The 13,868-nt window shown below is 49.3% G+C and overlaps 1 protein-coding gene across 1 annotated transcript in view; it reads left to right on the top strand.

The window, feature by feature from the left end:
- Positions 1 to 9,365: 9,365 nt before the first annotated feature.
- LOC144172965 (calcium-activated chloride channel regulator 3A-1-like) overlaps positions 9,366 to 13,868 on the top strand; it is a 133,290-nt gene continuing 128,787 nt past the window's right edge. The window contains exon 1 of the mRNA XM_077701558.1: positions 9,366 to 9,578. Coding sequence (XP_077557684.1) covers positions 9,423 to 9,578 — 156 coding nt within the window. The 5' untranslated portion in view covers positions 9,366 to 9,422. The remainder of the gene's footprint in view (positions 9,579 to 13,868) is intronic.

The raw sequence follows: 13,868 nt of genomic DNA, 5'->3' as shown, positions 1-13,868 counted from the left end.
CGCGCCTCATCGCCTGCGTTGCGTTGGCGCGTTAAACTCTACAATCAATCACAAGATCGCTTCATTTCAAAGAAAGCCGTCGTAGGGTACGCAAGTACTGCGTTGCGACAACGTACCCGCCACAGCTGGAAGAGCAATCGACTGCTACGCGGCCGCTTTACTAGCTGCACGGCGTGCGGCAGCAGGGGAGGCCCGGCCATTTCACTGTCCATATTGTGAGTCAATATACCCATCTTCTCTAGCCATCAGCGGAGTGCGGGATTCATCAGCAGAGTGATCAATAGAAAAAAAGCGGCGCAAACGAAAGGAGAATTCCAGAGGGTCCGTTCGCAAAACGACGCCTGCGTCCCGAGTAACCGGTAGTTGCCGAGGTCGTCACCGAAAAGCGAGGCATCATAGGCAATATTTGTGTGGATAGCTCGGGCGGGGCGAGAAGAGAGGCAAAACAAGGCTGAAACGCGCCGCGAGGGCAACGACGCGGTTTTGATTTGCTATAACTCAGCTAAACTCATTGCTGTAACAATATTAGGTAAGTAAGTCATTACTGAAAATGGGAATATTTATTTTATTTATTTATTTACAAAATACTCAAGCATAAAGCCAAAGCAGGAGTGGTACAGGCAATAAAGAGAAAAAATGGCAATAATTTCTTACATCACACACATACAACAATTAATGGCGAGGGAATTGCATGAATTCCATTTTTTAAACAGAAAAAAGGCGAAGAAGAACATGACACTGAAATAAAACTATGCAACAACACATTGTAACAGCAGAGAAGATAACCGCAAATCAATACCACATCACCAAGTGAACAGCGCGTCAATAGAACCTGTCGACAGAAGGCCTTCAAAGGGCAAATTGTTCCTCTTAAAGATCGTGCGTAGAAAAAGCGAAAATTTGAAAAGACTACTTTTGGCGAAATATGGAGTTAAGGCAAAGGTATGTAAATTACGACTTCCCCGTGTTTCCAGGAGGCTAATGTAGGGGCGGGACTCAAGTAAGAGCTCCGGGTTAACTAATTGATAATAAAATTTTAGCTGCAAAGATTTACTTTGGAATTCTGAAGTTAGGATACAATGTCTTTCCGTCATGGCACAAGCAGTGCCTGTTCGCCTGTTCATACAATAAATAAAGCGGACGGCTCTTTGAATTCTCTCGAGGCTATCCATCGATACGTGAACAGCCGTGAATCGGCGGAGGGAGTCCTTCCAGGGGGCGTTAAAGCGTTGGGACATGTAAAGGACAAACCATGCATTTGTTTGGACAAAAAACAAACAACCTGGATTTTCCAAACGTTCCTTCTGCCAAAGCAACGTTTTTTGTTATAGTTTCACGTTTAGAAACCAAACCGTTCCATCATTCCCGGAAGAACATAGTGGCAGGTCCTAGCTGCATGCAGCCGTTACCAGCTTAGACCAGCCGTAGCCAGCTAAGAATTTGGCCATACACCAGCTGGGACGAGCTACCATTTTTATAAGTTAGCACTTGTTTAAAAAAACTACCAGCTACAAATTACTCCTTTTTGTCAACTTTACGCCACAAAATGTACAAAAAATTATCGCCCTTCTGTTCTTTCTCTAGGGAAGCATGCCGTGCGAATATGGGCGCTTAAGTCCAAAAATTGCACGAGGCAAAACAAGTTTGTTTTGTAAGTTGCGGTTAAGCTTAATGAAACTTTGACGCTCCCGAGCTTTATTTCAGTGAACAGACATGAAGCTGCCTGCCTCCATCCCACGTTGTAGGCATCCTAACTTTTTGAGTTACACACCAACCCGATTCGCTGTCCACTGAGAATACCGGACAGTTCGCATTGGGCCATTAATGCCCACGTTTAATCCTCCCACCAGCCCAACGGACGTGTCACCAGTTATGGCATGAAACCCAGGAGATTTGCTAGAGGGGGACCGACCGGGCACATTGTTCCCCTGCCCCTTCCCGAAATTTTTTTCTTTCCAGGTTGGCATGCGGTTGAAGTTGCCCTAAGAACAACCTGGAGTCACCTGCAGACAGGAAATCAGATGTGGTGATATAACAAAGTATCACAACATGACAGAGCGTGACACTGAATTTTGTTCAGTAACCTGCCCGTCCTTGATATGTTTACTTGCCTCCTCGAGTCGGAGGGAAACAAACACGGGAATTGAAAATTGAAAAAAAAAAAAAAAACTTTGGCCGGAACCGAAAAGAAAACGGAACGTTATATGCTGTTTCGTTCATGAGGGAAACCGAAAAAAATTCGTTTCGGTTTCAGAGAAAACTTAAGGTATACGTATTTAGGAATTCATTTCAATTTCCAAGCAATGGCTGAGAGATTGTCGTCGGTTCGTTTGCATAAAATCGCCTTCCGTCTCGATGCCCTCTCCGGCAGGCTTGCTGCCTGCTGGCGCACTCTGTCTGTCTGTCCGCGCTGAGCGCCGCCCCGCGTGATCGCGCACATATCTGGCGGTGATGCAGGCATCGTGGCCTTACGGTTTGCCTTAAAAAATATCCACATTCGCCCAACGGCGTCGTCGTAGGGGGTTGTTTTACCTGAATGAACACAAATATTCTGAAACATGACATAACTATAAAGAAGAAAAAATACAATGTTTGGTGTTAACGGCGTGGCGAAACCCGCAGCGAAAACCGCATGGTACAGCCACACAGTCATTGGAAATAGCTACGAGAGATTTTTCTCTTGTACCCACATGGTGCCAGAACGCAGCTACAAACATTTTATAAGGAATGGAAGCATAGGGGATTGCATTTCTATCTAAGAATTTTTAGAAAAAAAAGGGGCTTGGAATGAAGACATGCGTTATGAATATTAACAAATTTTCTTGCGCGCATCGCTTCGCCTTGATGTATACGTTGGGTGTGTGTTGGGGGGAGGGGTGTCTGAATTTACTTTTGTTGATCACAATACTTTCTAAGATAAGAGGAGTCGGGGTTCTAGAGTGTCCAATGAGAAATTGTTCTGAAGTTGTAACGACAATATCACAACTATACGAGTTAGTAAGAAAAGCGACCGCTGGATTTACAGTTGCCTCAAACTTATTCACGAGAGGTTTACGTTCGGTCGCTATACGAAGCTGGGATACTCGAGAATGGGCAACACCAGCACACTGGTTTTCTGGATCCTTGGACTGTTCTCACATAACAATTGTGTACTCACCAAGTAGGGGCGCCCCAAAACAGAAAGCGCTTGGGGCCAGACCTGGGGCCAGGTTGATGACTGCCGGCATGTGGTTTCTGGGTACCACAGGGCGGAAACTTGGACCGTCGTTTCCAGCTGTGCAATCAAGAGGTATACAATAAGGGGAGCGGAGCGGTACTGAAATTTTTTTGGGTGCAGTTCAGCTATTTTTTGCACACGATTACTAAAAAATTATTAAGCATTACTTAATGTTTTAACAGAATTTCAAAGTTCTTAATGTTTTCAACATAATTTTGTAAATTTAAATTTGTTTTGTGTGCAACCAGAAGCCGTTATGAATCGTTAAAAACCAATAATGTTTTGTACCGAAGCTGAAACGGAACGAATTTTTTGTTTATAAGAAGCGGAGAGCTGAACAAAGTACATTTTGTTCAGACACCCGGATTGGCCTGCTGACATTGCCTTTCACTGGCTACTAGAGTTCCCTTAAATTTTCTGTATGAAAAGCCCTGCTCTCTGCCCATCTTGCTGCCTCCACACAAACGAAACTACAATTCTTCTATTTCGGAGCTTTGCATTTTCTGGCACTATTCCTTAATCCGCTGACCACCCTCTTGGCTCAACTCACCATTTTGTATTTGCCTAACCGCCAGCTTACTGAAACCGTGTCTGTTCAGCTGAACAGCTAAAAATAGTATGGCTGCTTAGCCTGAGTTCGCGGGTTCGACTCCCGGCGGCGGCGGCTGTTTGTGTGATGGAGGCGAAAAGAAAAAACGCCCGTGTGTGCAAGATTTAGGAGCACGTAAAGATGCCCAGGTGGTGAGAAATAATCCAGAGCCCTCCACTGCGGTGCGCCTCATCGCCTGCATTACCTGGGCGCGTTAAACCCTACAATCAATCAAAAATAGAACGAAATTTTAGACTTGCAACAAGATGAACACTGAACAGCCGAGCAATAAGGTACTCGGCGGAGTGTATACGATCAAAAACTAACAAAAGGCGTTTACTTCAGGAAGAAACGCACGTTTTCTTGCTTCCGGTACATTTGCATTTGCGGCAGTAAGCCCGTGTGTTTGAGCGTGCCCAAAAACGCCGCCGCGTTTTGAAGGCCGTACTAATTGGAGCTGGCACGCTTAAATGCGGCAGCGGAGTCGAAACAAACCGGTTCTCGCCCTCTGCGACGGGAGAGCACGGTAGGATTCCCGCGTTTTTCAGTCGCTTTTCCAGCTCGCCACGCTGGCCGGGCTCACCAATGAGAGAATTGACTCACAGCTCACGTGACCCGGGCGCTCAGGATTGCTTCATTGAGTTTGGCACAAAGCGGCGCACCGAGAAACGTGGGTCCCAGACCTATCGTTTCTTGGCATAGGAATTTTGCCGTGAACGGTCGTTTTGCGGCGAACGTTTGTGAGCTCGCGGCGCAGCGCGAAATTATTGCCGCAAGTGAAGACATAGTCTTTGTCAAAATTTTGTGAGCCACGACGACTATGGCCGGAGCAGTTGGGCGGCCCAGCAAGGGCGCTGCGCTTGCCGCTGTCGGTAGGTTACGCAGCTAGAGCGCGAGAGGAAGTTTTGCTCTTTCTTTTGTAGTATGTCCGGCGCGACAAGTGCATCGCAAAGTGCCGGCGCTGAAGCGAAGTGCGCCTGTTCTGAGAAACCGGCCCCGCTGCCTAATCACTCCAGCGATACTATGAAAGGAAGCATGAAAGTTCCCCTCACTCTCAAAGCAAGGGCAGCGCCCCTGCTCAGCCGCGGGCCTAGCCGGCCACGTTCGCCGTGGCCAACAAAATTTTGACAGACTGTACCTGTACACGAATGTGCGGCATTTGTGCCAAGACACAAATACCTATAGGTGGTGGGTAGTGCGCAGAAAAGATAGCACTCAGACGTCGTTCATTACGCTCAATCCGTAACGCACAAAACCGCAGGTACGGCGACTAAAATAGAAATGCACTCTTAATAAAACAATAAAGACTGCAGGAAACAATGCAATAACAAAAAAAACTCCCAAGCATTTCCCCGAGGGTGAACATGGTTAAGTGCGAATGCACGGGGTGATGCTATGAGGGGGAGTAAAGTTAAAATCCGTTGGCATTCGCCCGTGGGCGCGCGCGAGCCGACCCACGGAGGTCTGGCAGTTTATCGCTGCATATATAGGGGGGTACGCCGCGCCGAGCGCGCCGAGCTAGGTGGCTGAGAGAGGAGGCGAGCGCAAGGGGAGAGGGACAGCGGCGAAACGGCAGCTGCAGCCGAGCTAGGGGGAGAGGAGAGAGTGTGACGTCACGGTGGAGAGAGAGGCGCGCGGCAGCTGCTGGGGAGAGGAGGCGCGCTGTGACGTCATACCATGACGTCAGGGCGCGAGGAGCGGTGCGGGGAGCGGCGCGCACCCGCGCAGCCACGGCGAGGAGGCGGAGCGAGCGCGGTCACGTGGTGAAGTGACGTCACCGCGCCGTTGCTACCGACGCTCCTCTCCGCTCCACGCCGTTGCTAGGGAGAGGAGGACTGCGGACGCCGCCGGCGGTGGTGGAAGGTTTGGGGTCGCTTATAAAGTGCATTCGCACTTAAAAAGGGACCCCGACATGCCCCCGCGGGAGGGGCACGAGTAAATGCAGAGCATTAGCCGCGTTACGTGCGTGGCGGTGGCGATGGGTGTTGTAATGGTGATGGCACGATGCCTTGAACTGGTGCCGCTACGCTGAAGTTGGATTGCGTCGCGGTACTAGTTGAAGGTCTTGCTTCCATCGCTTAGCAACTGCGACAACGCGACGAGAAGAGAGCGAAGCAGAACTGGAGTGCGGCTGACGCGCCGACACCCGGGTATATATTCCCAACGAACGCAGTAGAGGGAGAGAAGGCGGAGAGAGCGCGCTATCACGCCACCGTCACGCCATGACGCGCCCGCACCTGCTGTTGCTACGGTGCTTGCAATGCCGGAGCGCGCGCTGCACCTGTTGTTGCAAGCGTGTGAGGGCAAGGAGGATTGGGGGAGAGGGCGCAGCTGCCGTGGTGCGGACGCCGAATTACGGAAGCATAACATCGTGAGTTAAAGAAATGCTCTGCATTTTAAACGTTTTCCAAGACTGGTCAGTTCGTTCTTTTTTTATTTTTTTCATTTAAAACATACTGCAGTCCTCTAGGGACCAAGCAGGACTAGCAGGATCAAGCAGAACCATGCAAGTTTTTCTCAGCTCGTAAAAATATATTTACCTTTGTCACATCACCGCGGCCCAATCTTCACTTCTCTGTACGTTGCATTGCCCATGTGGTGCAGGGTAGTTTGCAAACATATTCTTGATCACGAAAAAAGTCCTGCAATTCTGCTGCAGTTCTGCAATCTGCTTGGGCACTGAGAGGGCAGTTTGCAGAGAAGCCCTGCAGTTCTGCAGCGGTAATGCAATCTGCCTGGGCGCTGAGAGGGCAGTTTTCAGAGAAGCCCCCTTTCTAACATGACCCCGGGCAGCGAAGGGCCACAGGAATTCCCCGAACTTATAAGTCCTTCGCCCAACATTAATTTGCAGGCTTTGCCGACGTCAAGAATCGAAAATGCAACCTGAATTTTAATTTTAATCAGTAACTGCCTTTGGTTATACTTTTCCAGAATTTTTGATATAATCAGTAACTAACCTTAGTGAACAAATACTTTCGTACAATCGGCCGATCAACCTCATTACCGTTATCCATTCTGTGTTCTAGATGCAGCCAGGTAAATCGTGAGTATACGCATTTCGCGTCATGAGTCATATTGAAACCAGCAGAATAGTATTTAATGGTTTCTCGAATTAAAGCTTTAAGTGCTAACGCCTTTCTATTAGCGGCTAGAAACTTGGAGCCTTATGTCACTATATATTTACTTAAGGAAGGTTTTATGGATGCAGGCCGTCCCACGTCTAAGGGTTTGCAGTTTAGTATTGCTCTATAGCCAGCTGCAGAGGGTTTTATGGCTGCCTCGCTTTACCTATATGGCAAATCCCCTCCAATAGCTGGCAAAAGACAGCTGAATGGTTTCAAGTGTGTAGACGTAGAGCTAGACAACGGTTCTAGCCTGCAAAAAGGGTTTTATTGGCTGTTATTTGTTAGCTTTAGGATAAATTCTTTCCAATAGCTAGCAAAAGAGAGCTGAATGATTTTACGACTGTAAGAGTAAAGCGAAACAATGGTCTATGAACTGCCAAAAAATTTTATATCTGTCTCTCGTTAGTTTTAGGACAAATTGTTTTCAGTAGCTGGCAAACGACCGCCTAATGGTTTTAAGTCTGAAGACTTAAAGCTAATCAACGGCCTATAGCCTGCCAAAAAGGTTTTATGGCTGTCTCCGTTAGTTTTAGGAGAAATCATTTCTAATAGCTGGCAAACGACAGCTGAAAGGTTTTAATTCCGTAGACGTAAAGCTAAACAATGGCCTATAGCCTGCCAAACAAACCTTTTATGGCTGCCTCTCGGTAGCTTTAAGACAAGTTCTTTTCAATTGCTGGCAAAAGACAGATAAATGGTTTTACGTCTGTAGACCTAAAGGTAAACAATTTCCTTTAGCCTTCAGAAAAGTTTTTTATGGCTGTCTCCCGTTAGCTTTAGGACAAATTCTTTCCAATAGCTGGCAAAAGCGAACTGAATGGTTTTAAGTCCGTCGAATTAAGGCTAAACAACAGCCTGCGGCCAGCCAAAAGAGCTTTTATGACCGTCTCTCTTTAGCTTTCGGACAAATTATTTCCAGTAGCTGGCAAAAGACAGCTGAATGGTTTTAAGTCTGTCGAATTAAGGCTAAACAACAGCCTGCGGCCAGCCAAAAGTGCTTTTATGACCGTCGCTCTTTACCTTTCGGACAAATTATTTCCAGTAGCTGGCAAAAGACAGCTGAATGGTTTCACGTCTGGAAACTCAAAGCTAAACAATGGTATTATATATAGCCAGCCAAAATAGCTTTGTCGCGGTTGGCCTATAGAACTAAACCTATACATATTCCTTTACCTGGCTAAAGTAACCTGAATAGCTGTGACTCTATAGACTAAACAGACTAAAATGTTTTGTAATCGTCTAAAAAGAATTGTATAGCTTGCGGTATTTAGTGCCGGATGCAGAAAATCTTCAATAGCTAGCAATCGCGTAATTTATGCTCCTTTATGCGTGATCAGAGGGACCCATGGGCAGCCATAGCTCAGCAAAAAAATTCTCATAGACGCCCATTAGCCATTTTGGAATGGGATCAGCTCCCAACCCGTGCACGCATAAACCGGCGGGTTATTAGAAGTTCAAATCACCACCGAAAAGTAATCTTTCAAAGCTCTTTATGCTGAAAAAGTAATGTTAGCTGTCGTGGCCGTTCCACGCGGGCAAGTTGCTGCTCGTTCGGGAGGGATTTGAAGCTATTCCACCAGGCGATACTTTAGGCGGCAGCCGCCGTGGCTACATGCTCGATGTTCAGCGGTTGTGGCTTTGGGTCTTTTTAAGCCTATTGAAGCTTCTGTGGATTCTCCGCAATACTGTGATAACGGCGCTCCCGCCGTTGACAGCCGATGGCGCAACTTGTTGAAGAAGCATCGGTACCTACGAGCGCAATAACACATGCGATAATAGCAACAACTACAAGTTAAAAACAATAAATGAGATTTTTGAAAGCTCGTAGTCCTGCTATTTTTCACACTAAGTGCAGACGTGGCGTTTGTAATCGCCACTCAAAATTATTAATTTCACTGCAGTGTGTGAATACTGGGCGCTCAATAACCTTACTAATAATTTTGAAGCTTTGCATCAACTTTTGTTATTATGCGTAGCCTTACTCTAGTGTTACACAAATCAATAAAGAAACCTGCAGTAGTACATAATTACATAATTAGTATGACAGTACGAAATAATTTTAATAAATAACTTGGCACTAGTGATTAGTTATACCTCAAACTTCAATAGCTGGTAGTTCATAGATTTGTTAAAGACTATTTTCTGCTCACACTGAAGGTAATTTTACCTTCACAATCCAACTTAATGTGAAAAAATGAATTGTTTTCTCTACACAACTTGAGTACCCGATGGATGTGTGAAATCATTGAATCAATTGATCGCGTTTTTATCTCCACCACACCTAAATGAACCGTTAGTCATCGCTCAAATATACGTACCTGTGTGTAAGGTTTAAATATTCACCGGCCAATATACAGTACTCAAAATTATGCACGAAATTGCACTTTTAACATTTTGCTTGTGCCCTTTTCCAATATTCTCCGCATAGCTACGTCCCCACGACTTCCACCCAGCAGTTCACGGCCGTCTGGTGTTATTCTGCTGGAGCACAATGGGAATTGTGCTGGTCTTCGCGAGTTCGTTGCTGTGTTTCCTGAGCGCGGCTTCATCTGCAGAAATCGACCGCACAGACGGCGGCTACAAAGACATCCACGTCTCCATCAACAAGGACATTCCGTATGAAGAGTCTATCATTGAAAACATCAAGGTGAGCGCAAGACCCGATTCTGCGTGGAACTCGGGTGGTGTAGTATGTATGTAAATTGTCTCGTCTGGGGGCGGACACCAGATCGCCTGCTGTTGTAGGAGAGGTAAGATAGCGAGGAAAGAATAGTACATAGGAATATTGGGACAGGGTATAAGGTTAACGTGGCACATTTATACAACACATAGGGGATACTAACAAGGATAATATATAAAACGCAACGGTAAAAACAAGTTAAACAGTTTTTGCAAAGTAGCAATAGAGAGAGAAATACAATACATATAAGTTAAACGTGAATGTAAAGAAGCCAATGGTGTGACATACATGTAAAAAGAAGACATACCACGCATGCACGCACCCACACACATACGGATACACGCGCACACACACGCACAAACACACACAGAAAAGCTGCATAAGCAGCAGCACTCCACCACACTCTCGGTGGTTAGATGGTGTAGTGGAGTGCACAATGCAGCCTTGAGGCACGCAGGTATGCATCCAAGGCCTCAGGCACTTGGTTTTGCTCCCTAGCCCTGCCCGGGGCCAAATAAATTGATCGAGTGGCAGCATTCCTTGAAGCATGGCCAGCAGCTCCACCCGCCCTGCCGCGAACTCTTGGGGCACTCGTACAGTACGTGCGGCAAGAACTGGACGGGCGCTCGACAGAGAGTGCAGGCGGGGCTGACCACCCCCTCCAGTCGGTGTCTCCGCTCTGCCGTCCTGCGTCCCCCATGCGGATGCCCAGAATGGCCTAGCGCAGACGACGGCGCAGGCATAAGGTCCGCACAGGCGGCGGGCCCCCTCGGACACGCCGCCGCGGGTCTGGGTGTCTGGCCCGGAGGTGTCGCTGTATGATCAGGCGGGTGTCATCCGCTGGCCCCGCGGCCACCTGTCCGAGGGAGAGCAGCACGTGGGCCCCGGTGCCGAGCTCGTCTGCCCGGTCGTTTCCATCCAGCCCCGTGTGAGCGGCTACCCACTGCACGCACAGCCGAGTGCCCCAATCCAGCAGCTGCGCCGCCTTTTCTCAAATGCCCTACACCAACAGGGAGTGTGAGTCACTGTCCCGGAGACCCACCAGGGCCACCCGGTTCATTCTGAAGGTTTAGCGCACAGAAACGGGGACAAAAAAGGAACACATGGACGAGCGTAGTCTATCAACTGAGTGATTTAGACAACAAACAAATTTTTATACTCTACAACCCTGCGCACACCAGTACAGGAACCCATTGATGGCTCGCATAGCAAAAACGTGTACACTCAACAATTCACGCCAACGAGGATAGTAGCGAAAGTTCATTATCTAACAATAATACCGAGTGTTGGCTGACACAACCTCTTTTTTATGGAAAATATGAAATGCCTCGTCGATTTCACTTTACGTTTTATTGTGGTGCTTGCACGAAATGACAGTGTTGTCGAAGCAGGGTGTACATCCACACGGGCTGCATGTGAGGCCAAATGTGTGCACGGGCGTCCTTTTATAAACTAGACATGCGCTCTCTAAGTCTTATATTTATACACCTGCCGGTCTGTCCAACATATACTTGACTGTACGTCATTGGTATACGATACACGACATCTTTTATACAATCAACAAATTGCTTTCCATGCCTTACGGTACATTCAGTCTTTCCTCCATTTTTTTCGTTTTCATACTTTTGTTTGACCATGCAACAGACACCTCGTATTTTGTGCTTCACTGAAAACACCACCTTTACATTGTAATTTTCTGCCACCTTTTTAATTGTATGGAAGTTCATGCAAGTAAAGTATTAGAGAAATCTTGGCCCATTCCTCTCTGGGCCTGCTTCCTTGCATCGTACGTTGTTTTCGTGTTTTAACTTTCGGAGCAACCTGCACGTTGCCAGCAAAACAGTAAGCGAATAACCTGTGTTCACAAACGGTGTATTTGTTGTCCGAATGCGTCGCTCATTGCGTGAAAACACCACCTAAACAAGCCGATCTTAAGCAGGCCTCAGCAGTCCCATTCTTGACCAACCTCAAATAGTCTAAGGCATAGCTAAGCAGAGGCTTTCTAGCAAGGGGAGAATACGTCCAGCATACATGATCCGAGTGAAAGGCCGATTTTGTATCTAGCTACTGCAGCATATTATTCGCGGGTACTTCTGAAGTGAACATCAACCCTTTGCCTCATAACTTAAACGCGTCTAGCACCAACTTCGTGAAAACTTCTTTGTCAAAGTTTTCGCCCACAATCGTCCACGTATCTCAACACTGTCGTAACAACGCGATCTAAATCCTTTCTTTGGCCAGTTTTCTCTGCGCTAAACCTTCAAAAAGAATCCTTTCCAACTAGGCGGTCCTGCAGTGATGCCATTCAGTTGTCGCACAGCAGGGCACAATGCTCGGGCATGGGCTCCGCCTCCAGCAGCAGGTCTAGACCCAGTCCCACACCCGCCAGCTCAGCCGTGGCCGAAGTGAAGCATCAGACACCAGCGCCTACCGTGTGGCCTCTCCCAGCACGGCTACCCCTGCGGCCCACTCCTGCTGCTGCCGCATGAGGTTACCGTCCGTCTACACCAGGGCTGTCTAGGTCGCCCCGACGACACCCAAGAACCAGCAGCAGTTCTCCGCAGTGGGACATCCGCCGCTTGCTGCGCAGACCCGTGATGTACAGCAGCGCGTCAGCAGCCAGAGCACGAGATCACTCCTGGTCGCGCATGCACTGGGGCTACCACTTTCCCGTAGACCGCCAGCATGCGCCCCATGCGCACGTAGTCATGGCTCCACAACCACTGCAGCGGTGATTGCATCCCTTGGCGCACCACAGCCAGTCAACCTGACCAAGCGCCCGCTGATCAGCCGTCATTTCAAGGGTCCCCGCCAGCGCCCCGGCCAACTTCTTCCCGCGCGGCAAGCTCTGGTGCAGGCCGAAGCGAACGTGAACCCCCTTGCAGTGGTCTCTGTGGTGAACCGCAAGAATCCAAGACACCACGGTAGAGCAGAACTGGAAACGCGATTCCTCCTCCTTTATTCACTAATGATGATAGTATGCATGCCCCGGTTCTACCTCCTCCACTTCCACAACGGTCTCCTGCTGCTGCCATGTTGGCTTCCGAAGGCTCACCAGCTGCAGCGCGTACATAAGGATACCCACAGCCCAGGCGCTGTACAGCTGTAGGGCTGTCTGCGGTTAGCAGCCACTGTCCCAGGCCACCATTTTACGCACTGCCTCGGAGCTCCTTGGCTGCCTGCCGAAAGTTCAGCCGGTGCTCCCGGGTGAGCCCCAGATTCTTCACCCAGGTCCTTCACTGGAGTTCCTCCCCATCCATGGTCAGACGCCGGGTCCGTCCACGGGCTGCGGCGTCCGGATACACCAGAATGGCGTCTGTCTTGATAGCCGACAGCTGTAGGCCTAAGCCCGCTAGCCTGGCCGGGACTGCATTTATGGCCGCCTGGAGTTGCCGCACTATAGCTCTGCCCTGAGCCTTGGGCCCCAGAACCCACAGGATGATGTCGTCGGCGTACACAGCAATGTAACTCTTTGGCCCCCTCCTCTGGACAGGCAGCCTGGCAGTGCTGCCATCACCAGGCTGAAGAGGAAGGGGCTACTGATTGAACTCTTTGGGGATCTCACGTCCACTTGCCGGGGCGGGAGAGACGAAAAGGCGTCCATCACCTGCACCTACGCAGGGCGGCCCGTGAGGAACGCCTCCACGAAGCCCTACAGCTTGCCCGAAATGCCAGCCTCCTCCATGGCCAGGGAGATGGCGTGACGCTGCAGGCTGTCAAAGGCGCCCTTCACGTCCAGCAGCACCAGGGTCGCCACCTTCTTGGAGGCCCTGGCATGTTCGAGGGCCGCCACGACGATGGTGATGCAGTCGGTAGGTGCTCCGTGCTCCCGGAAGCTCGTTAGCTGCTCGGGGATGGCCTCTTCCTGCGTTGCGATGGCCTCCATCCTCCACAGCGCCACCCGTCAGAGCAACGTGCAGCCGGAGGATTTGAGGGCCACTCTCCGTGCGCTGTGACTGCCACGAGGCCCTTCCCTGGCTTTGAGATAGGCCGCAAGATCGCTAACAGCCACTGCGGTGGCAGCCGGCCTGTGTCCCATATGACGTTGTAGGCGGCCTGGAGCCGGCTGAACACCATCTCATCGAAATTGCCCATCGTCTGGTAGGTGAGGCCGTCCGCTCCTTGGCCGACGTACGCTGCTGAGGGGATTCCGCAGCTCAGCTTCTGTGATGGGGCGATTGTTGAGGGAATGACCCACTTCTCCTGTCCCAGCCACAGCAACAGCAACTGCGGGCCCTAGTTCCGCCTGTTGCGGAA

This window comes from Haemaphysalis longicornis, unplaced genomic scaffold (genome assembly GCF_048455015.1).
Source record: "Haemaphysalis longicornis isolate Haplotype H1 unplaced genomic scaffold, Haemaphysalis longicornis Haplotype H1 scaffold_28, whole genome shotgun sequence".
Lineage (NCBI taxonomy): Eukaryota > Metazoa > Arthropoda > Arachnida > Ixodida > Ixodidae > Haemaphysalis > Haemaphysalis longicornis.
Note: the sequence above shows the minus strand (reverse complement) of the source record. Positions and strands in the feature narration are given on the sequence as shown.